Source organism: Thermobia domestica, chromosome 4 (assembly GCF_964235325.1).
Source record: "Thermobia domestica chromosome 4, izTheDome1.hap1.1, whole genome shotgun sequence".
Taxonomy (NCBI): Eukaryota; Metazoa; Arthropoda; class Insecta; order Zygentoma; family Lepismatidae; genus Thermobia; species Thermobia domestica.
Window position 1 is genome coordinate 290,668,839 of NC_137457.1, and position 26,145 is coordinate 290,694,983.

The 26,145-nt window shown below is 34.3% G+C and overlaps 1 protein-coding gene across 7 annotated transcripts in view; it reads right to left on the reverse strand.

The window, feature by feature from the left end:
• The window catches only part of LOC145684160 (uncharacterized), a 29,437-nt gene that overhangs the window by 1,931 nt on the left and 1,361 nt on the right, over positions 1–26,145 (reverse strand). For 3 of the 7 annotated variants that reach the window (XM_081756137.1, XM_081756139.1, XM_081756142.1), the window contains exon 2: positions 13,706–14,213. In XM_081756137.1, the coding sequence (XP_081612263.1) occupies positions 13,706–14,088 (383 nt within the window). In that variant the 5' untranslated portion in view covers positions 14,089–14,213. The other 4 variants (XM_081756144.1, XM_081756143.1, XM_081756138.1 and 1 more) reach the window with 4 other exon arrangements.

A 26,145-nucleotide genomic window follows, 5' to 3' on the forward strand; every position in this document is an offset into this window, starting at 1 on the left:
ATTAAAGCAGAATGAACTGGTATCGAGATTCGTTTCGATGTGCAGTATGATATAGATATATAACTTTATCGTTTTCAATTTTTCAACTACTGATACTGTTCGGATAGAATCATAATTATTAAGTACAAAAAGCATTGAATTCTTTACGAAAGACGAAACAGTCAAATCATTCCAACACGTACATTTCTTATTAAAAGCACGATAAATATAAGTAAGGAGACAGAGCATACTGCGTATATTCAATGAACTAGCAATAATATTACATCTTTATATTACAGTATATCAATAATGTCATAGTTATTAATTTTCTATAGCTATTCTATCAGGCCTTGTTTCCATTTTGTACTAATACACAATAACACTGAGCAAGGCTATGTGATAATATGTAAAAAAAAAAACAGTATCACGTAACAGTTTCAACACAATAACTGTGTCTTCATCAGACTTCCACTCCTTCTGGCTGCCTGGGAGTTGATCATCACTTATATAGTCTCCGGAGATCAACTTTTAATTAGGCCCCGCCCCTTCATTAAAAAGTAACACTTGTGTGGCTTTCACTTTCACTTTTTAGCTGCACACGTGTCCAATTAAAAGTTTACTTTTTTCATTGGATACATTCTGTCCTCTAATTATCCTTATTTTCCTTATTATTTTTTCCTCCTTTCTTCCTTTTCATTTCTTCTTCTTTAAGCAGAATCTTTTCCATCTCTTTATTTATCGAGAATCCGGCATTCCAATTCATCACCTTGTCTCCTGCCCTCATAATCTCCCTAGCTTCCTTTTTATTTTCTCACCAAAGTTCTGTTCTCTGCTTCTATGACCTCTGCTCCCTCCCATCCTATCCTGTGTTTTGTCTCTTTGTGATGCTTGTATATCGCATTATTGTCCCTTTTCAATCTAACATCATCCTGGTGTTGTTTAATCCTTTATTGCATTTTCTTAGCAAGCCTAGGAATAGAAAGCCTAGGCAAAGAAACAGAGAAGATAAAGAGAATGCTTTGGAAAGCAGAAATTAGGACGTACAGGAAAGGAGGAAGCAGAATAATAGAATTATTAAGAACCAAGAGAAAAGCAGTAGCGGACAAAGATCGAATGGGAGTAATATATAGAGTAGGATGCATGGAGTGTAACAAAATTTACATAGGAGAAACAAAGAAAATGCAAGAAAGGATTAAACAGCACCAGGAGGATGCAAGATTGAAAAGGGACAATAATGAGATATACAAGCATCACAAACAGACAAAACACAAGATAGGATGGGAAGGAGCCGAGGTCATAGAAGTAGAGAACAGAACTTTGGTGAGAAAATGGACGGAAGCTAGGGAGATTATGAGGGCAAAAGACAAGGTGATGAATTGGAATGCAGAATTCTCGATAAATAAAGAGTGGGAGAAGATTAAGGAAGAAAGGAGGAAAGAATAATAAGGAAAATAATGATAATTAGAGGACAGAACGTATGCAACGAAGAAAGTAAACTTGTAATTGGACACGTGTGCAGCTAAAAAGTGAAAGTGAAAGCCACACAATTGTTACTTTTTAATGAAGGGGCGGGGCCTAATTAAAAGTTGATCTCCGGAGACTATATAAGTGATGACCAACTCTCAGGCAGCCAGAAAGAGTGGAAGTCTAATGAAGACAGTTATTGTGTTGAAACTGTTACGTGATACTGTTTTTTACATATTATCACATACCCTTGCTCAGTGTTATTGTGTATTAGTTATTAATTGTGTATTGATTAACAAATTATAAAAGAACGAACGAAATGATCAACAAAATCAAAAGGACATTTGTAACTATAATTATACACTTTTCTTCTGAATCACTAGATTGAACCATTAAACCTTTAAAACCTTGCAAATAGCTGTTTAATCTATACACGGCATAAAATTCTCCTACAAAATCTTAGCAATCTAATATCCAGTTCCGTAAAATATTTAATGTTGAATAAATTGTAATAACTACAGTTGTAGCAAATCATTTGTTGAAAATTATCCCGATAACAGCACTCAATTAATGTATATTTTTGTCTTACGGGTATGATTCAAGGGTTGGAGATCATACAGCAATATAAAGAGAATAACAATGGATAATAAGAGTATTAGTGTAAGAGCTTACATGTTGCTTCCGAACCTTGCCGAAAATAGGCTGTGATTTTTTCCAACGGTATGGGGGCGCAGATGATAGAATGAGATTATGTTAGTTCGCAACTGCAGCTTGTAAATAGCTGCAACATTCGAAAATGGCCATCACGCGCATGAAATGGTCAAGACTAAATATTTGTTGTGGAACCCAAGACCAAGGTATGTATCACGGAATGTTTCGGTGGTTTCCCTCTTTCGTTTCTACGGCTAGCAAACATATAAAAGAAGGAAATTTTTCACCTGATATATTCTCTTTTACCAAGGTTTATTGTATTATATGGTCATATGTAAGAGGGGTATATAACATTTCACGGGACATAAGTACCACTAAACCTTCCCTCTTAAGAGGCATATGTTGGCCGACCATTCAAATTTGAAAATAGTCTAATTGATAAATGAGCTGCAGCAGACAGGAAGTTGACATATATATATATATATCAATCCCCAAATTTTATCGAAGCTTATTATCTGCTGTTTTTTATTACGATGAGTGCAACGATGAACGAATAGTGATTTCATGTTTGCAACCAGTGCAGAACGAAGATATTGATCATATTCATAAATGGACTCACGCGAACGCCTAGCTAATGAGTTTTACTGCGTCCTATCAAGGTACCCGTAACCTATAAATTAAAATGAACCTATACACCCATTCATATGACAGTATGTTGATATAAATGAACATTCCAGAGCATAAATACGAAAAAGCATAAAACATATCATTTATGCACACACTTTTGAGTTTTTCTGTTCATGCAAAGCGAGAAGCAGGGCTATCCAAAATTATAGATGTATATACCTAAGTTGTAGTGAACATTTATCAATGTTAACTGTGAAAATATTTAAATTTAACTAAATAGAAAACATCCCTACTGACATTTAAGAGAAAAAAATATTAGTCGTGTCTATGTATTATCAAAAAGAATGGCCTCTTCAATCATCCATATAACTATTAATGCTTATAAAGCCACACAAAAAATTTTCGTTTACCTATACACACCTCTCGGCATTATAAGTACCTACGATCTTACGTCCATGAAGTACGAGGGACGATGTTCCACAGCAACAACATATCCCATGAATGGGCACCGAAAAAAAACGGAGAAAGAAGCAAGCGGCCCGGGATATGTACCTTAGGTAATACCCCGATTTTTACCCACTGTGAATGAGGCAATATGAGAAAAGCTAATTCTGCATCGCTGATCTGAAAAATTGTTACACCACTTTGAGTGAGTGTACCCACCTGAAATTCATCCTGGAACGTTGCTAGCGACTATGCTACGCACTGGCTTTATCAAAGAGAATACATCAGGTAAGAAAAAAGCTCACAGATCTGAATTTTTAGCCCTTCTTTACCTGTACAATGGAACAGGATGGACCATACAGAGATTCAGAAGTGCATAGCATGATTGCATGCTATGAAAAGAAAATTTTACTTTCGACAATTTTGCTCGTGCGGTAGTCCTCTTAGAGTACCGGCGACACTTTGATTTTGCACAAAGCATGGAACTCTCAATCTACCATCACTGCACCCAACTCATACTAATCAAAAGAGAACAGCTGGGATAAATTTTGCAACCGAAATGTGTCAGCTTTATGCTTACATACAATATTCTTCGTATTTCAAAGCGGTATTAAACTCCCGCTAGGAAGGTCTTGTTTATAGAAATAATTTGATCAGCTACTTGGATGTAACACAATTCCAGATTATTAGGTGCATTATTGAATTATCCCTCGTTCCTTTTTGAAACCTTAGAATTTAAAATATCTAATATTCCTCTTCTCTTTAAGCTCAAATCGAGTAGGAAAATGAACATTATGATGGGTATTTCTAAAAACTACGAAACAATCTGCCCCTTACTCTCATTAGCACAGTACTTTAGGCTATTACTACCTTTGAATAAAGAATTTTGAGAAGATAAGTAACGTTTACGAAGGCAAAAGTAAATCCTCAAAACATATATATTCAACAGGAAAATAAATAATTATCAAATTTTATTTAAAATATTTAATTATTTATTATTTATTTATTTAATTATTTACTTTTATTATTTCAAATATGATTATTCTACGTTCAATAATAATGAAAAGAAAATATATATGTTCACATGAAATGGTTGAAAATATAGTGACATTCTTGTAAACAAGATGTGGATTCCTCGGTTGATGACTGTATGTTGACTCCACTTCATTTGCAGATTTATATCGGCACATTAATATTATTTTGTTTCTTTTGTTTCATACGTAATAGTACACGAAAATAATGCCGTTTTACAGATTTTTCTACAGTAGACTTTTCCGCGCTCAAAAATTGACTTATAACGATACTTGCAGAAGTAACAGTCTTTCACTAAATCATCCAACTTCAACAAAATGAGATCAATAAATTCTTCATTCTTTACTTTACTTTACTTCTTTCATTATGAACATGCATACTAAAAGTGATCCTTCATTGCAGGTAAATTTTCACAACCTCGAACCGAATTTTTGAGTTGTAGTGACAGCCAAGACAACCTAATATTAAGTTCACTCGCACGTCGGATGAGACCCCAAAAGTACTTCCATTCATGTAGCTCGCGTGTCGGAGCTGCCTGTTTTCATTAACAGTGTTATCTGAGTCTTCAACAGAAACAAAAGTGGGTATCGCCCATTTTGACAGAAAATATACCAGCAGTTGGGACAGAAGGCTTAGGATAATTAAATCATAATAAAGATATGGCTTCATATATTTTTATTAAAATTTGTTCAAAGTAACATTCTAACGGAAAAAGATATCTTGTACAAAAAATTTATTACTATATATGCATCTTACGAATGCATTTTAAAACTACATACAATTCCCATTTTAAATGTAATTTTTCTATCTTCGTTAATTGTGTCCTGCGCAACATTAAATTTGTGAGAAGGTATGTGATTCGGAATATCACAATTTGGGAATATACATAAAAAACAATAACTCGAAAGAAAAGGCAAAATCTTATAAAAAATTGAAAATATGAGCACGAAAGTTACGTAGCATATCGCAGAACGAAAGTTACGAAATTTGAAACACAGAAAAAGCTAACTGTGCACAAGAATATGAAGAACAAAATACCCATACTTCACTTGGGTAATAAGAACGCAGAATAAGGTGAGGGTAAAATCACAGAAATTAACGAACATAATTAAAGCTTATGAGGAAAAAGACATGGAAATGATATTAAGTCTAACCTCCTGAGACACAAGCCAAGTCTAAAACGAATTTTTTCATCAAAAATGCATTTCTTAAATGAAAATCAGATGTAAAATAATAGGGTCTAAATTTTATACATAATTATACACTTTATAAATACATACATAATTATAGACACACTCTTAAAATACGTACAATAAACTATCTTTTTATAATATCGCTGATTTGGACCTTTCCGACTACATTTACATATATTGTGCTAAATAATTAAACTATGTTGTACTCTTTGAAGCAATTTCTATTAGCTACCAGGCACAAGTGAACATTATATGTCTTGCACAGAACTCTGGCTTTATTCCTCTTACGTACAGGAAGTTCACATCAATGTGCTTCACTGTCCATAATTTCGGGCATAGTAAGAACTTTTCTTTGTGAACTCAGCTGACGAATGGGAACTTTTTCTTGTTGTTTACGTGGATTTCATTTCGCTTTCTTCATCGGTTTCTTCTGGCTCTGGCTCTGGTTCTCCATATTTCTTCATCTTCATTGTATCGTGGAAGAGGAATTCTGCAAGAGACATTTTGGAATCAAAAACTGGAAACTGTTCTTTCTAGGGGAGTGTCTTACTGTTTCATCTCGCCTCATTTCTAACCAGCTATCTTCTATGGCAAAGTCATACAGATGCATAATAAATCTGTCTATTTACACTTTCGTGTTTGAATTCTGCAGTATGCGGTAACTCTGTCCAAAAGATCAACAGCTCTCATTTTGGAACTGTAACTATTTACAAATTTTGACCACTGGAGAGTCACATACAATTTCTCTTTCTTACACCATCTCTTACACTCATCTAAAGGTAAGCAACCATCTACGAAAGATGTCAAGAGCACAGGTTTATTATCAAACCATTTTATTATACATTTGTCCATCATTTATGACCACCTGATCAATTAATCCCTACCTAGAGACTACCTCCTTGACACATTTTAAACGTACAGCTTGAGGAATATATCCTTTCCTTATGGTACCAGTTTCCTGAATCCTGACTTCCGAATGAAGTGTATCAGGAGTGTAATGGACGTAAAAAATCGATCCATATATATTTTACAACCTTAGGGAAGAGATTAAGTTAGTTTCACAACAGCCTTTTCACCGATGGTCAGACTCTTCATCCAGGATTATCTGCTTTTAAAATTGTGTCCCATTTGTCTTCATAGAACAAAAAGCCTACGGGAGTCCATCAGGTGAACACGCAAAAAACACCTTCAAACCGTGAGGATTTGTTTTGCCTCTAATGTACGGACTCATCCAGACGTGAAAGCAGAATGGAAATATTTGCTCATCTATTGAAACTGTTTTCGTTTTAGCATTTGACATACCCCCTTTCACACAGAAATTGTCATAGGTATAACTTTCCAGTAAGTGCAATTTTCCTTTTCGATCTCCGGAATAGCTAAATCATCTACAACTTTCAAATTATTTCTCAAAAGCGTGAATCTGTTGCGTGACATGCAGTCTGCAACTGCTGAAAACATTCTATTTCTAGCCCAGTACATTCGCAGCGTAGGATACATCGATACATCGACATCATAAATATAACTCCAAATAATTATTTAATCTCGTCAGGCGTACCGTGTAAGATCTTACAAGTCTTAACATGATATAGTTTTGTTAGTTCCTTTATTTACATCTTCGTAAAAAACATCAGGAAAATACTATTCAAAATGCTGGATCGGGCGACATTTTCTTACATGGGAAACGTCTGGATGAAAATGAGTAGCACAATGCAAAGATTGGAAAACATCAGTATGTTTCCATCGCGTAGGACGTCCTAAACCTTGTAGGTGAACTGGAGAGTCTTGTTCTTTAAAATCTGATTCATCTTGATTTAAAAATTGACTGCTGATCTCTTCATAATCCCGTGGAATCAGGGCCAAGTACTCCTCTTCATCTTCATAAAAGAGATCCAAATTTGAATCATTTCCATCAAAAAATAGTTCTTGAATTTCCTTGTCTGCCACACCTACGAAATAAAAATTAATTACAATATATTAATGTAATATTAATGTATGTGTGATGTCTCTCGAAACGTGTTAATTTGCAAAATAATTTATTTAAACCCTACAAGCGCAGTTTTCATCTAGACTGGATTAAGATATCCATCTCAATAAGAACTCATTATGTATTTTCTTATCTGCGTGAAGACAAAATACTCAAAAATGAACCTTCAAGTACAATCAATGAGTAAAAAAAAGCCCCGAATTGATTGCAAATGGGATTTCCGCTTAGATATGAATTTTGGAATCAATTTTAAAAATTATCATAAAACAATAATACAAAATATCTCACAAAATATTTATTCAATGTTGGAAGAAATAAATGAAATATTGTACTTTTAAAGCAACATATGCAACAAACACTGAAAACGCACCCTCACTAATTTGGTGTGTATGGCGTCAAAATTACCATACTTAGCTTCTGCATATATGCAAGGTGTATGAGAATTGAGAGATCAATGCCCGATTTTCTAGAGTCAGACGTCAAAGTTGATAAAAGCGTTTCATTCCAATCCAACTATTCTATATATAGAGAACCTAAGTATGGCAATCTTGAAACCAACCAAGCTAAATTGGCACGGATTCGTTTCTAGTGTTTGAGTTTTACTTTTCAAATTTTTATATCTCCTTTATTTATGCGAACTTAAAAATATATAAATATTTACTTATTCCAGAGACTTTCATATTGAAATAATTCTTTAAAAATGGTGAAAATCTCCATTTTAGGTTAATTTTATGCCCGATATTCTAATATCATTTGTGTTAACTCATGCACCAAGATAGCTTATCCAAGATAGGAGAACATTTCTCCTGATTGCAATCGTCATTACTGGATACAGAATTAGACAGTGTGGAAACTGGAAATTTACCTTTTACCAAAAAGGAATTTTGGCTACAATAGTTCTAAAATTAGATAAATTTCATAAATAGTTGAAAACAGAGCATGAGTTTAGATCATTAGTTACGTAAATTAACGTATTCCGTGGCGGCAGGCTAAATATTTATCAAGGATATACACATTACTTTGAGAAAATGTACTTTGTCATCTATATGTACTTTCGTCATTTGGTAACTTAAATTTTCCTATAGGAAACGACAAAGACAAGAACCCATTTTTAAAACTTTTGTAAGTCGTAAGAAATGACTATTATGATAATTCAACAATACACTACTTATGCGTACATAAAGCTACAATACATAAAATCAAATTAAAGAATCATATTTCTAAACAAATATTTACCTTTACGAGAAGCAGACGCGAACCTTTCTGCCATCTTCGTTGATTTCCGGCTGTCTGATTTCCTAAGGAATCAAATAAATATCGATATTTGCTACGCTGTCACATAGTTGGCAGCATCAAGTACACGCACAAGAAAAATACCCGACTTCCTGTTACTGCTATAAAGAAAGAATCCAAACATAAATCTTCCCTGTATATGTAACGCTGAGTCTGAGGAGGTTCTTAGTAGTTTTGTCGTTGCTCCACTTATTTACATGGCTATTCCCAAGATATTTCCTTACCTACAGCAGGTGGATACCGAAATCATATCAATAACTGTGTGTGTGTGTGTGTAATGTTATAATTTACCATATTAATTTAAACCTTTGTGTAGAAATATATTTTACTAAATTCCGTTTGGAAGTAATAATTATGTAAAAACTAAATACAAAGACTTCTTCTGTTGATACCTAAAATCACTAGGATTGGGTCTTGTTGATATGTCAATATTTCCCTGTTACGCACAGATCAAGGCAAGTTTATATATTTTTTTAACCAACTGTACGCCTCAAAATATTTACATAATCTTTTCGTTATTTTTCTCTAGACCATTAGGATAGAAAATGATTATTCTTAAGATACTAATGAACACCAAGACAGAAGCAATTGGCCATTTGTGGTGGCTAGTGGGTGGCCAAGGTAGACGAATTTCAGTGGAGACCACAGGGAAAATCTTTACATGAGTAACTAAAAATAAGGTTAGGAGACTTACATATATTTTTAGCAGAGTTTATCTATATCTTCGTGTACATAGTTTATATGAGAGATTTACTCTTTCAATCGTACTTTCGAGTTTCCACTCGAAAATGAATTGGGGCACTGAGACATGTAATGGGCTGTCCAAAATCGCGAAAAAGCCAAATTCCAAGGAGTCCTGCTTCGAATTCCATAAACTGTAGATGATGGTACTTATCAGCGTAAAGGAAGTCACGCATACCCAATCCAAAAATACATATTTCATTAATTTTCAGTGGGTGTGCAGAGTATTCCGTAGAGGGTGAAATTCCCAGACATGCCATCAACCGAATTTTGATATGCTGATTTTACAGTTGGTACAAAGTAGGCAAACGATAAGCCTTGATAGCAGTGAACACAGAATCCATTGGAGCGATGTCGCAAGTGTTACGGATCGTCAGGAGCACGGTTTCTCATACTCGGGAAAACGCATGCTCCAATGCTTTCTGTCACGCTTACAAGTGAAGAAAACTTGAAATATGACGTGACGAAATACATCGCATCATACACTATTCCGAACAATAAAAGATATGGAGCTGGCGGTTTCTAAAACTTTAGACTTCCTTCCGAAGCACTGAGTTGAGTTGATTTTGAATTCAACGTTCCGTTCAGCAGCGAAGCTATATGAGACCTGGACCTAATGATTAACGTGGAATCCGAACTACATGAGCTCCCGCCGGGAATCGAACAGGCGTCTCCACGTCAAAGGCGCGTATGCTAACCGCTAGCCACGAAAGAGCTAATCGGAAGCATTGGATGTCCATTGTTGTCAAATTTTACCTTCTGCCTACTTTGGACCTTCCTTGAAACCAGGGTATATCTCAAAACTTTATTGAAAGCATATCTGAGAATTACACCTTGTAGTGAATACCCTGTCTCCCTATTACAAATTGACGAAATATGCACATTTGGATTGTGTATGCGTGGCTTCCTTTAAGTCTATAAGGACTACCACTTACAGTTTCTGGAATTCGAAACAGGGCCTGTTAAAATTTGGCTTATCGCGATTTGGCAAAGTAGCAATTTTAAACAGCCCTACCTCTGAAACTATGCACTTTTTGCCATAGATCCATATAAACTTTTTCTGTTCTTTTCATGTAAGGAATCACCTCTTATAGCTTGTCGGTATAGTTCATTAACCGACTATACATTGAATACTTAGCAATTCACTAAATTTATCAAAGTTTAGTTTTTAAAACGAATGTTCAAATTACGTAATTATAACATTTTTCGAAAGCTTTTATTAAGAATACAAGTCATTAGTGGGATGCGTCAAAGAGAAACAAAATTCTAGAAATATATGAAAAATCAAATTTGAAACCTACTAGTTTTGGAGGTAATAAACGTTTAAAAAACGTAAATCTTAGGGTAATATTTATGAATTTTAGGTTCAATTTAGAAGAATTTTCGGCATCAATATGTAGGTTTCCTCAGTAAATTTCAGGTTAATAAGAAACAGCCCTTAAGAATCTCTCACTTTTGATTAGAAACGTATTAAGTAATAATATATTTTAAGTAAAAAGAAATTTCTGGATATGAAAAGTTTGTAAACTTTGCAATCGTAGTCAAACAGCATATTAGATCAAGAATTATAGGTAATTATTACAGGCATGACATTTACTATTTCGAAATTTAGTAAACTTCTAACACGACATAGATGGAAAGTAATTCTTTGGATACGCTTGACATTAGAACAGACAATTTGAGATATTAAAACTATATAATATATAGAGTACCACTGTATCACTCAAGTGCACGAATGCTGCGTGGAAGACGCAGAGCTAAGAAATCATATGTGGAACACATTCTCAAGGCACTCACGATAATTGTAATTTGAACGTCCTATCACTTACGGATTTTAAAGAAATATATTTCGTTCATTTCTTTTTCGTTAACGAAATATCTTATTTATCTTAATAATTGTATGCAACATGTTAAAGAAATCCATTTTTTTTATTGAAAGCTAGTAAGATACAAAAAAACACACAAATTAACAAAAATGAAACTTCTCAACCCATAGAGTGACAATATCGATATCATTAATCGCTTCATTCATAAAACTGAAAAAACAATAGCGTCTTAAAGCAAGTTCAGCTACCATCGTTTTTCATTCTTTCTACAGAAAGACAAAAAGGTGACCTAAAGGAATACATTTTAAAACTCAGAAGTAGAAATTTTGAAGGACACAAGAACTCTTAACTTGTAAGAAAATAATTACCTAACTGCACTCCCAGATCTCCCTTATTTGACAGCTCCTTCCTAATATATTTACTACACATAAGGCACACATTGTGATATTGCACACTGTTGAACACAGCAATTCTCCCTCTTACTTATTTTAACCGAAAACTAGGACTAAGTTTCTAATCTCAGACAAAACAGACAACGTACTATGAAAACCTGAGTTTCCTTTTTTATAAAATATCTAGGCAATTCGGAGCATTTCTACTGTGAAACTGAACGATTGGGAGAATTTAGCTATTTCCCTCCCGACTGATTTTAAATTCAACTAGTAGTGATGATCGTAAAGCCTAAAAAACTATACATTCCATTCCATGAAAATGTAATACTTTTATAAAATATATCTTTGATTGTATTTTTTAACGGTGAGTGGCATTAATCCATTTACATTAGGGAACTAAATTAACCCCTTACTGTTGATTGATTTTAATCCCAACCATTGTCAATATGGAAATTCAAAGGAAACATGAATATCATTGTGCGAAAATAGATAAATTTTATATGTTACCTTGAAACTGAAAAACATCAGCCGAGGAGCTTGCCACTGCTTTAATCTTTAGCGATTTCAGCTCCATACAAGAGTTGTTCGATAGCTTTTAAGAAACTTTACCACATATTACACCCAAATCCAACAATTGTATCGAAATTATCTCAATCTTAACAGATTTTAATCATAATCATTGAGAATTCCAAAAAAGATTAAAACAGAATATGAACAGCATATTGTTTATGAACTTTCTAAAATTTATGGTAGGACTATTAAAAAGATTGAAGCATGCTAGGAAAGTAAAACCAATACTTCTTTCTTGCTGACTATAATTCAATGCAAAAGAGATCATTGGGAAACCTCAAAGAAACTGTAGAACATATTACGCAAAAATTGCACACTGTTTAATCGAGGAACATTTTTGAGATTGATCGCGGTATTAATTCATACATCCTTTGTTGATATCAACTCCAATTTGGACGATTTTCACAATACCATAACGAAAATTACATCAAGTTATGTCTTAATCTAAAAAGTTTTATGAGGTTTATATTGAAAAATTGTTTTGTATGTACATGTGCAAACTTGCCGCATGAGATTGACTTTATTCCGTTAATTAATGACTCTTAACCCAAAATTATACTTTCGTTTAGGCATGTAGAAGAGAGACAAATAGGAAGTTTTATTAAACTTGCGTAAGTTTTAGGAGAATTATCGTGGAACAAACGGACGGACGGCCACACAAATTCCAATCGAATCGAATAGTAGAATTTTCCCTAACTCTCGCTTCTACAAGAATATATCTAACATTAAAATATAATTATGAATAGAAGAAAATTAGTGGAATTTTAAGAAAATAGTAACTTCAAGGAAAAACGATTGATTAAAGTTTAACATTACTATTCATCATCGCGTATTACCATTAAAACTTACTGATTAATATGAAACCAAAATTATTGCTCGCTTTTCATATGATAGTACTCCCAAACTAACTCAACCCAGCACCTGGAGATCGATTCATTAACACACACGTAGAAAGAACATACGTTACTCACTTACCAACAAATGATCTCAAAGCAAAAATACAGAAATGGGAACAACCTAAAAAGACACGCATAATAATTATGATTTAACTTTCAAAAACGATGAAAACAAAATCTAAAACGTTATTTTAGGGGTAGTAAAAATCTTTGCATTTATTTTGCTTCAGGAATCTTCGTACTCTTAAAATCACATACAATTTTATTTAACATTCTGCTTAATAATTTTTGTGTTTGGACAAGTTTCATTTATTCTACCAAAACGGTAAATAACTAAATTATTCGTTTGCAATTTAGCGTCCCTTTCTAGCATAGAGCTTAGAGAAGGTGAGAATACATAGCCTATCTAGCCCATCTGAAAGACATGCCCACCAGAAATCGAAATAGGTCTTTCCGAATGAATGAAGTGTAACTAACAATTAGCCACGAAATAGGTTTGCAAGCTAGTAAAGAAATTTTCAGAGCAGGGTGGTTGCCGAATTTTCCTACATGATAGTTTTATAACAAAATATTCATTGTTACTATATATATACATATATATATAAATTATTACCTTTGAGGATCCAAAATTAATGAATCTTCTATATCTTCTTCTTTTATGTTATCAAGAAATGTTTCGTTATATACAGTAGGTATATCTGGTTCTTCAATCTTTAATGGTGTATAACAAACATCTACAAACGTTATTTCCTCTTTAGTTTCAGATACTGCGTCCAGGGAATAAAATTCATCAGAAGTCGAGTTAGGTGTTCCACTTTCGTATTTTATATTCTCATCTGTGACCACTGGCAATAAATCATCTTCAGATCCAGAAGACATTACATTATTTGTTTCCAGCGAATCTTCTTCAATATAACTATCAACTGTTTCAACTTTGATTAAAATGTTATTTTTCACTGAACATATTTCATCGTTTTTTCTATTCTCATATTCCATCACGAAACACTGTGTTTTTCATAGACAATGGGAAAAATCATTATAATGTACATAATTATGCCTTCCAAATAAGGATATATCTAATTTTTCCCTTATTTAGACCATCATATTGCTCCCAATAGCATCTACATAGTACAAGAAAAATATGTTATTGATAAAAACAAAATGATTAATCTACTTATCAATTAAAATTTTTGGGGCAAACACTATTAAAAACGAAACATTACATCTACTTGCCAATCAAAATACTTAGGCGCACACACTATGCTTCTCCTGCAAACTCATTTGATCTACTTTACAATGAAACACTCTATAAGAAAAAACTAGTATATTTTTTCTGTATTCATTACGATCATTTAAAAATGATATTTCAAAATTATTAGGGAGGAAACTGTATCATACATAATGTGAAATAGTAACACTTTGTTCCAAGATTGATATTGAGTTAAAAAGTTACTACTGAATGAAAAATGAAGTTCAATGAAATTATTACTTAAAATATTCAAATGACTGGTGGATTAAAAACTAAAGCAATGGAAATTTGTGTGATCCAGCAGTTTAGGTATATACAGAAAAAATAAATTCAAGGTCAAGTATCGCCTTTCTGTGTAAAACCTGTCTCTTGCAACAAGAAAATATATGCTAATTAACTGTTAATTAACTATTAATTAACTAATAAAAACTTTAAACACAGAGACATACCACTATCTACGTTCATGTTTTGTAAAAATATTTTCAAAATTTGATTATTTCACCTAACAGATGAACGTAAACTGGAAGTGAAAAGAGAAGAGTATCTTTCTGCATAAAAGAAAACTTCTTGATAAAAACAAATATTTCAATACTTAATATTAAATAAATAATGATCAATAAATTATCATTGCCAACAATACAACTAACATTCATCGTTTGATCTTAAGGACAAAGGGTTCACACGTGGAAGAGTAAGATACCTTTTGTTTAATAATTGAAACGACCCGCTATTTCATGATTTTCCAGTAGCTAACATTGGACCGTATAGAAGCGACACATCAGTCTTGTCTCTGAAATCTGGCTACCACATAATCAAAGGCCGTGTCCAAAAGTGCATAGTGCACACTTCGAGGATGCACACTCGAAGTCTACAAATGGAGTGCATTCTAAATAGTGTACACTTGGTCAAATTAGCTTTTGATCCACACTTGTTTACAGCGCCTCATCGTGGTGGTATATGGAACATCGATAACAAAAGAAGGGAGAATTTCGCATACTAGAAAAAAACAACGCTTTTTTTTAGATGAATGACTTTCCAGTTATATTAAAGATAAATATATCGTACAGATTGACAGTATGGGGTAACCATAAAATGACTATAGATTTTCTTTCATGTATGCGAACAGCTTCACCTTTGCCGTATCTGCAAATATTTATCAGCATACAAACCACTAAACTATTGGCGATGTTCTATTTTATTAGGCATGCTTGTGCGAGGGAATAGGCTATTTCTTCATCCCCCGGAAGAAAAGTAGCACTGGTGGTTAGGGCGCTTTGACACTGTTGTAAAGTAGCTTAGGAATTTTATTGCAGGTGAGAGTAGGCAATTTACAAGAGCGTTAAGACACCGAAGGTACCGAGCGGAGTGCGATTTACAATAATGTGGCTCAAAACTATTTTGGGAGAGTTCATACTGAGTATAATTCCTTTATGCACGGTAGATACACAACAAAGACACTATAATTTCGTCGTTCTACTGTATAGCTTTAGTTACAGGCATATTGATTAGACTATTTCTACCATATTGTGCTAATGTTGAAGTTCCTTATATGTTACTCTTTCTTTGTGAATCTATAGATTTTACCCGTAAATCTTCAAAATAGTGCTTCCATATTCTTAATCTACACCAAAAGGCAGGGAAAGAAGTGGTGGAGATGAACAACATGAGGATCAAAATTTACAGGAAAAAGCTATATGTCACTATGAAATAACAGTTTATAAGGATAGCGTGTACTCAAGGTGGGTAACTCTAATTAAAGTAATATGTTAAAAAATATAAGATTACTATCTTATAAGCCCGCTTAGAATGAGTTATGTACATTGTATACACTTCAACATTAGTGTGCACTTCAATATGCTTTCGGCGCTTTACATCTTTCTTGAAATATACCCGTTGTCCCTCCTACATGCTTCCCACTACGAAAATGGTTACTCAGTAACGAAACGAATCCCCTCGTCCAAATATAACCATAAAAAGCTACTATTAATCTAATAAGAATTTTATGAAATTAAGAGACGGTTTTATAAAAAAAATACAGTATGCAATGTAGTGGCTCTCATTGTTCAACTATACGGAAGGAATTATTTGTTCATAATCAACTCATAATGGGTACCGTAATGGGATTATATGAATTAAAAGGAAGACAAGTCTTTACTTTGGCCATTTCATTCAATGAACCGATTCGTAACCAAGGCTGAAAAGAACGTGCCCTGCGAGCCTCTAACCTGCCTTCACTCACCAACGCTCGCTGGGCAACATTATGTGAATTAAATATTAAACTTAGGTACAGAAAGGAACCAATCTAGTTACTAACTTTATATATGAGCTAACAGACAAGCTCTAAAAACCGGAACCGAAAGATCAAATCACTGAATCGAAAGAAAAAAAAAAGCAAATGGACAAAGTGAAAACTTACCAAGAGCAATTTGTGAAATCTTTGATGAATGTGGAGAAAGAAATTTTGGATCTGTATTTCGCTTTTGGGCAGTTGTTAAAAATGCAAAATGTATGGTAATTGGTATATTACAGTCTCTCAAGTGAAATAAAATATGGTAGCTTTGAAAGGAATTTGTTTAGAATCAAAACTAGAAAATTAGGCCTATCTACCTACGAATTAACATTTGCAGCCAGCTGTAGCTGTAGCTATAGAGAAATGAATAATCTAGATATTCATTATTCTATGCTAGAGCTTAACATTCTAATTCATACGGCATTAAAATTTGTCATTTACGTACAAATAGCTCCACTACCCATAGTGTAGTTATTTCAATTAAGCTACATAAACCATGTAATATTTAAACACAAATGCCTTTATAGCATTATTGAAGAAACTATTTGGTTGCTTTCCCTATACTATTTTAAATTCCATTGCATACTCAAAGAACACAATGTAAATACGTTTGTCACTTGCGTAACATTTTTATATTCCACTTGTAAAATCACTAATTTGTATATCTATCAAGTAAATTATTATTAGATCAGCCCACAAATATAGTCACCTCAACAAAAGTATTAAAAATATATCTTTTAAAATTTTATTAAGCCACTTTGGCATTATTGTTGTTCCTACTACGAAGAACTCCCATCTTAAGTACGCAAGTGTGCTAACGTAGTGTACATCTTCGCACACTACGTACTATGCACTCGCAGACTTGTGAACTTGGACCTTTAGACGCACACTAGGTGACGTCAGTTCCGGAAATAAGCGTACTTAGAATACACACTTGTATCTTTTGGACACGGCCAAAATTGACTGTTCTATCCTTCAGGTAAAAAGTAGCAATTGAGAAATTATTTTTTAAAAAAATATTATAAATGAGTCTATCATATAAACATATAGTTATTAAAGGATTCAGATCTTCGCTATTGTATCTTGACACGACTATCATTCATAGAAATATACGTCATAAAACACATTGGTTGTGAATATAATGAAAAGAAATTTCAAAACTCAATTTTCCCCGAGAAACAGGATTAATTATCGGTATTTTCGTCTATGTCACAACTTACGGAACTATATTTGTGATACTGCTATGTTTCTAATAGAAGATTTATTTATATTCTAGTTGTGTAATAAACACAACTTCACTTCTGCCTAATCCTTTAAACAAGGTAATTTGAAACTTGTTTTCCATGTCGCTTAAGATTATCTACAGAAGGTACTGAGGTAATGCATTCCAGTCCTCCAGCAGAACAGTTCTGAAGGCTCGAAAAACTCTGTAAGTGATAAATTGCAATCTTCATTCCCAATAAGTTTCAATCCAATACTTGATCGAAGAAGTGTAAGCCATGGAATCCGTCGAATATCCCCACTCCCCACACATGAATTCACCATCAGATCTGCAAAACGAGGACAGGTAATACCGACTACTACTAGAAAATTCTCAAAATAAGTTCAAGGACTTAGTTCCAGTCCGCTTGCGTAGTCAAGGATCCTTCTTCCAACATGTACAGTGTTTTTGCACCAACGTATTGAGAAACGATTGCCTAAAGATCCCAATAGCGGCTTACACCATTATACTTCAAACTTAATAGTGATTATCAAGTGATGAAAACGGATTTCAACTTCCATACATACAAATATGAGAAATCGCTGTGTGAACTGAATTGTGATTCATCACTGAGCAGAACCACTGCCCATTGTTGACGGAATTAACCTGCATCGTCACAGCACAGCCTGTATCGTTCCTAGCTGTGACAGGAGAACAGAGACACAGTACTGGAGTTTTAGGATAGAGAGGCCCATTGAAATGTCAGTAATCAGTTGTCCTAATATTGTAGTAAGAGATCTTGAGCTATTTTGGCTTCAATCATGACTATCGCGATGAACTCCCAAATAAGGCACGCGCGTGCGTTTTCTGTCGACACTCTTGTCCTGGTTCCTTCCTCATTGATACTGAGTTCTGGAACTGCTCCTAGATCATGCTAGAGACCACTTGTCACGAGTCACAACACATGATGCCATCATTACTATTTGGCTTCCAATTGTTCTACTTCGATTTGTCTTAACTAGTCACCGCTGCGAGTTGTCCAGATGTTGCCTTCCATACGTCATACAACTCCACAGCACATACTATTCCAAATGAAAATGTAGCCACACACTGTGCATTAGTCATCAGTGGAACTCCTACTAGTTTGTCTGATTTTCCTCATGATGTCAAACAACGTAATCACGCGAGATTTTTACATAGGCACGGTTTCTAGTACTGGTTATATTCGACCCGAAATACATTCTGATTTTCAATCAAAAATGTTTCCATTATCCCCGCAAATCCATTCCCCTTTCCACTTTAAATTTGGAATTATATATATCTTTTGAAGCTATATTTTTCTATTAAGTCCCAGTATATTGATAAATAAATCCCTTCACTTTAACTTCAAAAATTAGCATGCAAAAACGATTATTTATTTATTTATTTACAAACATTTACGGACATAACCGGACATAGGGCCATGAGCCAGTCTCGTATAAGGGATAACATCCCTCGGAGAGCATATTATTCAGCGAAAGGCGAAAAGAACAGGGAAGGAATGAAACGACATGGTTCCTATATCTCCTTGGTGGGAATTAGTGAAACCCAGGAAATACCTTATTCAGGATGGCTCACCTGAAAAAGCTACTACACCATTTCGATTCAGTGTCCTCATCGGGAATCAAAGCTGGGAACACCCGAACAGTTTACACAATGAAACAGACTACTTGGCGTATACTCATATTTTCTGTCTTTTTCATCTTCAGGTTTCAGTGAATGCTTTCCGAAGACGCATATGCATTAAACGTACTTTTCGAATACTACTCCCCTCAAACAAAAATATAACGCACACAGAGTGATATATATATATATTTTGTGTGAACAGGTAATTACCAAACTAACAAAAAAATCTAACTTACTTCACAAATGCCATATTAGATTAATACTGTCTAAGGTACAGTCTGTATTCGTTGAGGGATTTACATTACGTAACGAATGAATAGTTTATAAAATACATCTTTTTTTTTTTTTTTTTTTTTTACATATTGCAGTACTTAGTTTAGTTACGGATGACTAAGAAGGAAATCTGCTACGGATACGCTGCCCTAGCATTGACTCCTATTACTCAATTATTTCAGTAAGTAAGTTGAGCGGAGCAGCAAATCTGTTGAAGTTTCTCCTAACGTTCCTCAAACCACGCCCCAATACCGCTACGTCTACTGTCAGTGTTAAGATTCGTCCTTATAGCCCTCTTTAATGTGCTGCAGAGCTTGGTTCCCTTCCTCTAATCATATTCTCTGAGTTCCAAGTTACGTGTGCAATTACTATTTTGGATACTGTTACTCTCGTTATACCTAATATTGCCAGTCTCAGACACGCTTGCTCACATTAATAGTCATCTATAATTTCAGAGAGTTTTTCTTGCTTGTAATTTTTTTTTTCTTTTTTTGGTCCACCAAACGCATCAATCGAAGTTGCAATCAACATCATTCACGACTGAGTGCATATCAAAGACGAATATCTATAAGATATTAATTTCCACAAGAGAAGTATTCCTGCACGATGTAAAAAACCTATTTTATGTTTACATGTATGAAACCAACACCACTGCTCTAACCTATAATTGTATGAGATATCAAGTTTTTTTCTTCTCTGCAGTATCTTTTGTTTATACCCATACCCTGCATAGCCGAAACACCAGCTATATGCGAATACCACCACCTATCTCCAGATGAGCCAACCTCCTACCTAATGCCCTGACTCTGTAAGACAGCATTCTCCCTTCGGGTTAAGTTCCAAAGTTAATTGTCCCTTTCTAGCAAAATTTCGAAAATTTACTGAGAAGAAATGAATAATTTGCTCGTTTGTGTTCTTGATAATGTTTAAAGGGAGCAAAAGGTGCGTGTATTTCCTTATATAAACGGTTTTAAACATGGAATTATTTGGCAAGCGGAGAGAACTACTTGGCGGAACGTTACTTCATGGTAGGATTATGGGAATATAATAAACATTTGTTTTGTAAACATCACTGGTGATAATCAAAAAAACTTAGAAATAAATAAAAGTCAAGGCTTAATAAATCTAAAAACAAATTATAGAAAATGCAGTAAGCAAATAACTGTAAAGAAACGTGGAGAGAGTTATACTTTTCAATGTAACGATAAGTAACATAACCAACATGGCTGCAAGGTTGTAGAACACAGGCCCCCATTCCCATTTAGCTGTAATAAAGACAGAAAACAACGTGCCCTGCGGGATGAACCGACTTCACTCGTTAACGCTCGCTCGACAATACTATATGAAGTATATATTAAACTTTGCTCATAGCGCTTTGAAGAGAAAGTGAAAACACTCAGTTAGTTGAAGTGGTTCACCACAGAGAGGCGCTGTCGTAGTTTTACGATCCTACTTTAAATGACACGCTACAGAAACAAATCTAAATTTCATACCTTGTATTTAACAGTTCATAAATTCACCTGCAGAAATGTAGTGTGTACCTAATTGATTTCAGCAGTAAATAGTATACTTAATACATATGTAGCAGTAATTTATAGATAAATATAAATTTTTAAAAAATAGAAAAGAATTACTGCTTCCACAATTTTCAAGCTCTCAAAATTCGTTACAATATTTTCTTCTATTAATAAAGTCTTTGTACATGACATTCAGACAAAACCTAAGTTAAATTTTAAAATGCAATGAAACTTGTATAAACCGGAACTTCAATAAAGTGGAAATCTGTTTACTACGGAACATTTTTAAAGTCCCGGTGTGACTTTATATTGCTTTCCAAATTTATATAAAACGGAAATGGGTCCAAAACGGAAGAAAATGTCGGAACCATTGCTTTCCGGGCTTTATGCAAGTTTCATTGTAAAAATAATTTGTTAACATAAATAATAATTTATTATAAGTAGGAAATGTACAGTTATTAGACACTAGATACTTTCGAAAACTTGCGTGATGATTTTGCAATTTTGGACGACGCTAACTCTATCCGAATTTCCTTTGCGCGAAAATAGAAACGACACTTGATATAATGCAAAATCAATTTGGGAATTAGTTCCATGGAATGTTCGTTACTACATCTCAGCGCTATGGCCACAACTATGAATTCATTCAAGTTATCTAAAGTATCATAAAATATGTCACCCCACATACTTTTATTAGATTCAATGTTACCGGTCACTACTTTTTCTGCCTGTAATAACACACTAAACACTTCTTGAGTCGGATACGTTAGAAATAATTTCCAAAATCTTTTAATTTGCTGAAGACTGTAACGTTATATTCTTTTGAAAATGTTCTTCGTAGTGTGTTTATACAGCATGTACATTTAGTGAATTTTGACGACTTACTATGTAACCTGCCAAGTGATAAACGAGACCCTCTTTTGCAGTACTACATTTTGGAAGTGGTGGAGAATTTCTTTCCCAGTCACATGCGTCTGCACCCTTTTCAATCAAAATCAACTTGGAAATGATATTTCGTGGCGTCTTTTCCTTTAGTTGTTTATTTTTTTCTTCAGTGATTTTTGCTAATTTTCTCATTTGATTAACAAAAGAACTGAGAGGAATATCAATTTGAGCTTTGCAGTTTGAACTCGAAGAAAGCACGTTTTTTACAGGAACATACCCAAAAAATGAAAATGAAATCTTTGAGCTTTACGTCCCACTTTTATGCCGGTGAGGCTAAAGGAGACGGTGATGATGAGTAATGAATGAAATGGTGGAATGAAGAAAGTGGGATGAAACGGGAGAACCCCGAGAAAACCCATGCACACGGTGTTTGTCCACCACAAAGTTCACTTGGCGGGGGCTGAGATCGAACCCGGGACCCCAAGCACCAGATGTGAACGCTCTACCGCTGAGCCACCGCGGCCCTAGGAACATACCCAGATTGCAACATATGCAAATGAAGAAAATCAGGGATAGAAGGGTGATCATCAGTTGACAACGATCTTATAATTCCGAAATGTCGTTCCACTGGATCCTGATTAAATTTTGTTGTAAATATTTAGGAAAAACGATTATTCCACAAATATTCGGCTATTTCCAATGTACTTTGAATGGTGACACAGAGATATTCAAGTGTTTTTTCAGATGCGAAAGTGTTCTTTGTGTTGTTGATTAAGTGCAACATATTCTGAAGATTTTTATGGTGTGGTTAATTTTTAAAGAGTCCAGAGGAAGGGATTTTAGTATTCAAAGCATCGGCAAGGACATTCATGTTTTGAGTAAATTCTTCTGTGCTTTCCCTACCTTCGAAACCGGAGCAGTTTATGGTTCTAAGATAATTTATGGCTCTAGCCACGCTCCGACTGAACAGTTGGAAAGCCAGACGGGAATTCATCCGCTGAAAGGAGGTGAGGTCAATGTGACTGGACATAATGTTGGAACATAACATAATTCCTGCAAATTCAGGGGATGTTTCCATGTGGAAAACTTTTCTGTAAAATTCGAATTTTATTTCCTTATTTGAAAAACTGCCAATGCTTTATCATGAAAATGGTTTCTGATACATTTTATCATATGAACTGCATCAGAAAAAGCCAATATTTTCTGTTTGTCTACAGGATTAGAGATAGCGCAATTCACTTTTCCTAGTTTTCCCGATATACCTAAATGTTTCCACGCTGCATTATTTGGTTGACTTCCATCAGATGTAAAACCGGTATTATTAACACCTGCTTCTTCTAGTTCTTTTATGACTTGGATTACAATTTTCGCCAAAACTGCCCCTGATGTTGAATTTCTGATGGCATATAACGCAACACGCTGTATCCAATTATGAAGTAATGGCACAAACGTAAAAACTAATGCGTGATTTGCCAACATCCCTTTCTGATTTTCAGGTGACATATCTCCCAGATCCACGAAACCATTTACTTAAAGTGAAATACCATCAAATCTTATATTCTCCCTTAATTTTACTTCATCGTATATCAGATTTCCCATTCGCTTGTTCGCATCACTCTCTCCTGCAAAGAAATGTTGGCGAGCATTTTCTTCATTAATTCCATAGGAACATTTCATGCCTTACAGGAGGCGCCTTAAATGAGCTTCTGTGCGAAGTGGTAACAAGGTTCTTCTTGTAATAAGGTGATCCTAGCCTTAACCGCAGAAAATTTATTTTTTAATCTCATTAGAATTGTGTTGGCTTGCTTTAACTTACGAGTCAAAACAGCAAGTTCATTTGATTTAAGATCACAATTGTCACAAGCGCGTGTGTTTGAACGGTCACTATTTAAATCAGATATTGACGAACGCGTGGAAATATCATTTGTTGCAAGGGATGTCAACACTAGATGGGGTGTTGTGTGTTCTTTTTGTTGGAGATTTCCTTTCCTTCCGAGTTTTGCACAAGTACTGTGGGAGGTTGGGAAAAATGTGTGGTACTACATCAGAAGTCAATCGCCAGTTCAAACGCGGTAATTCGGTTTACTTGCCATTTATCACAAATGCATCTAATTTTACAATAAAGTTATCAGAAAAATGAGCGTCACACACATAGGAGCGAGCACTGAGTTGCCTGTCCCTTCTAGGAATAGCTCTGTGCCATTTCTGGAAAACGTCTTTGTTTTTCGGGGATAAAAGGAAACGTCTTGCCACGTTTGAAATCTTGTACCTTGATTTACACCCAGGAACAAAGCAACATGGCATCTTCCGTTTTATTCAGAATTAAACAATTCACTTCCCTTAAAAAAACATAAACACAAAACTACCACTCATTGCACACACATTGGAAACTACTCTCTGGTGAAATCTGAAACCGATCGCAGCTCCACCCTAATCTTGGGGACAACAGAGGGTAAATAATTTATACTTTATCCACACTTTCTCTTCAAAACGCTATGCTTCGGTACAGAAAGAAATCAATTATTACGCTATTAGTCAAAAACTAGGCGAACAACCAACTTCGGAACAAATGCCGAGCGAAAATCAGGTAAAATCACCATGTTTACGAGAGAAATGAGCTAATGTTACTTAAGTGTAATTACTAACATAACTTAACCTCATATAAACTAAACTAATCTCACCGGAAACCATCAAAAACACAAAAAAAATATAGGACGAAAGTACGAATTTTAAGTAAAGAATTTTGACCCCCAAATCCAAATTTCCTAACTTAACGTACATAAATCATCAAAAATACAGAAAAAATAGCAAGGAAGCACGAAATTTAAACAAAATGCGGTATTTATTCTGCCTAGTTTCCGGTAAAAAAAAAAAAAAAAAAAAGCAAAAATTGGTTCCCTTCTGTGTCAAAGTTTAATATATGATTCACATAGTATTGCCGATCGATTGTTACCGACTGAAAGCGAGTTAGATCCCCGTAAAGCATGTTGTTTTCTGTTTTTATTATAGCTAAATGGGAAGGGGTACCTGTGTTCCAGAATCTTGCCGCCATGTTGGTTATGTTACTTACCGTTACATTGAAAAGTATAACTCTCTCCACGTTTCTTTACAGTTATTTGCTTACCGCATTTTCCATAATATACTTTTAGATTTATTAAGCCATGACTTTATTTACTTTTAATATTTTTTTCTGATTATCACCAGCCATGTTTACAAAACAAATGCTCATTATATTCTCATATTCCTACCATGAAGTAACCTTGCGCCTAGTAGTTCCCTCCGCTCGCCAAGTAGTTCCATGTTTAGAAGCGTTTTATAAGAAAATAAACACAACTTTCCCTTTCCTTATATCTCATCAAGTACACAAACAAGCAAATTATTCATTTCTTACCGGTAAATTTTCAAAATTTTGCTAGAAACGGCCGACGAACTTTGGAACTAAACCAAAAATATTCTGGGCCCCCAGATCCAAAAATATGCCTAAATGCCCTCCCGTGTAGAAGCACAAGTTGGATTGTGTTTTTGCACACACTTTTTATACGTATGTCCGGACTAGTGATGGGCAAATTTCCATTTCGAGAAGATTCCCTAGGAATTTAAGTAGAATCAAAAAAAATTGCATTCTATTACTAAATTATGATTTCAAAGTTAAATTCGTTTTTTCTATCACAATATATTACTTTAGTATCCAGTGAGTTCTTTAAAATGTATATTCTGAACGGCATTATGTTATTTTATTAATATTTTATTACCGGTAAAGTTAAAGTGTGCTCATAAATATATATTTACTTACAATATGTTTTATGCAAATAAATATTTGGTAAAAATTGTATACTAAGTACACATACTTTTACAACGCTAAACAATTTAAATTTATATGTAAGTGGATTTTCTAAATTTGACTCTACTACTGATATTACAAACATACTAAATTTTTCAGGGTTATAAACACATTAGGTTGGGTAACTGCCAG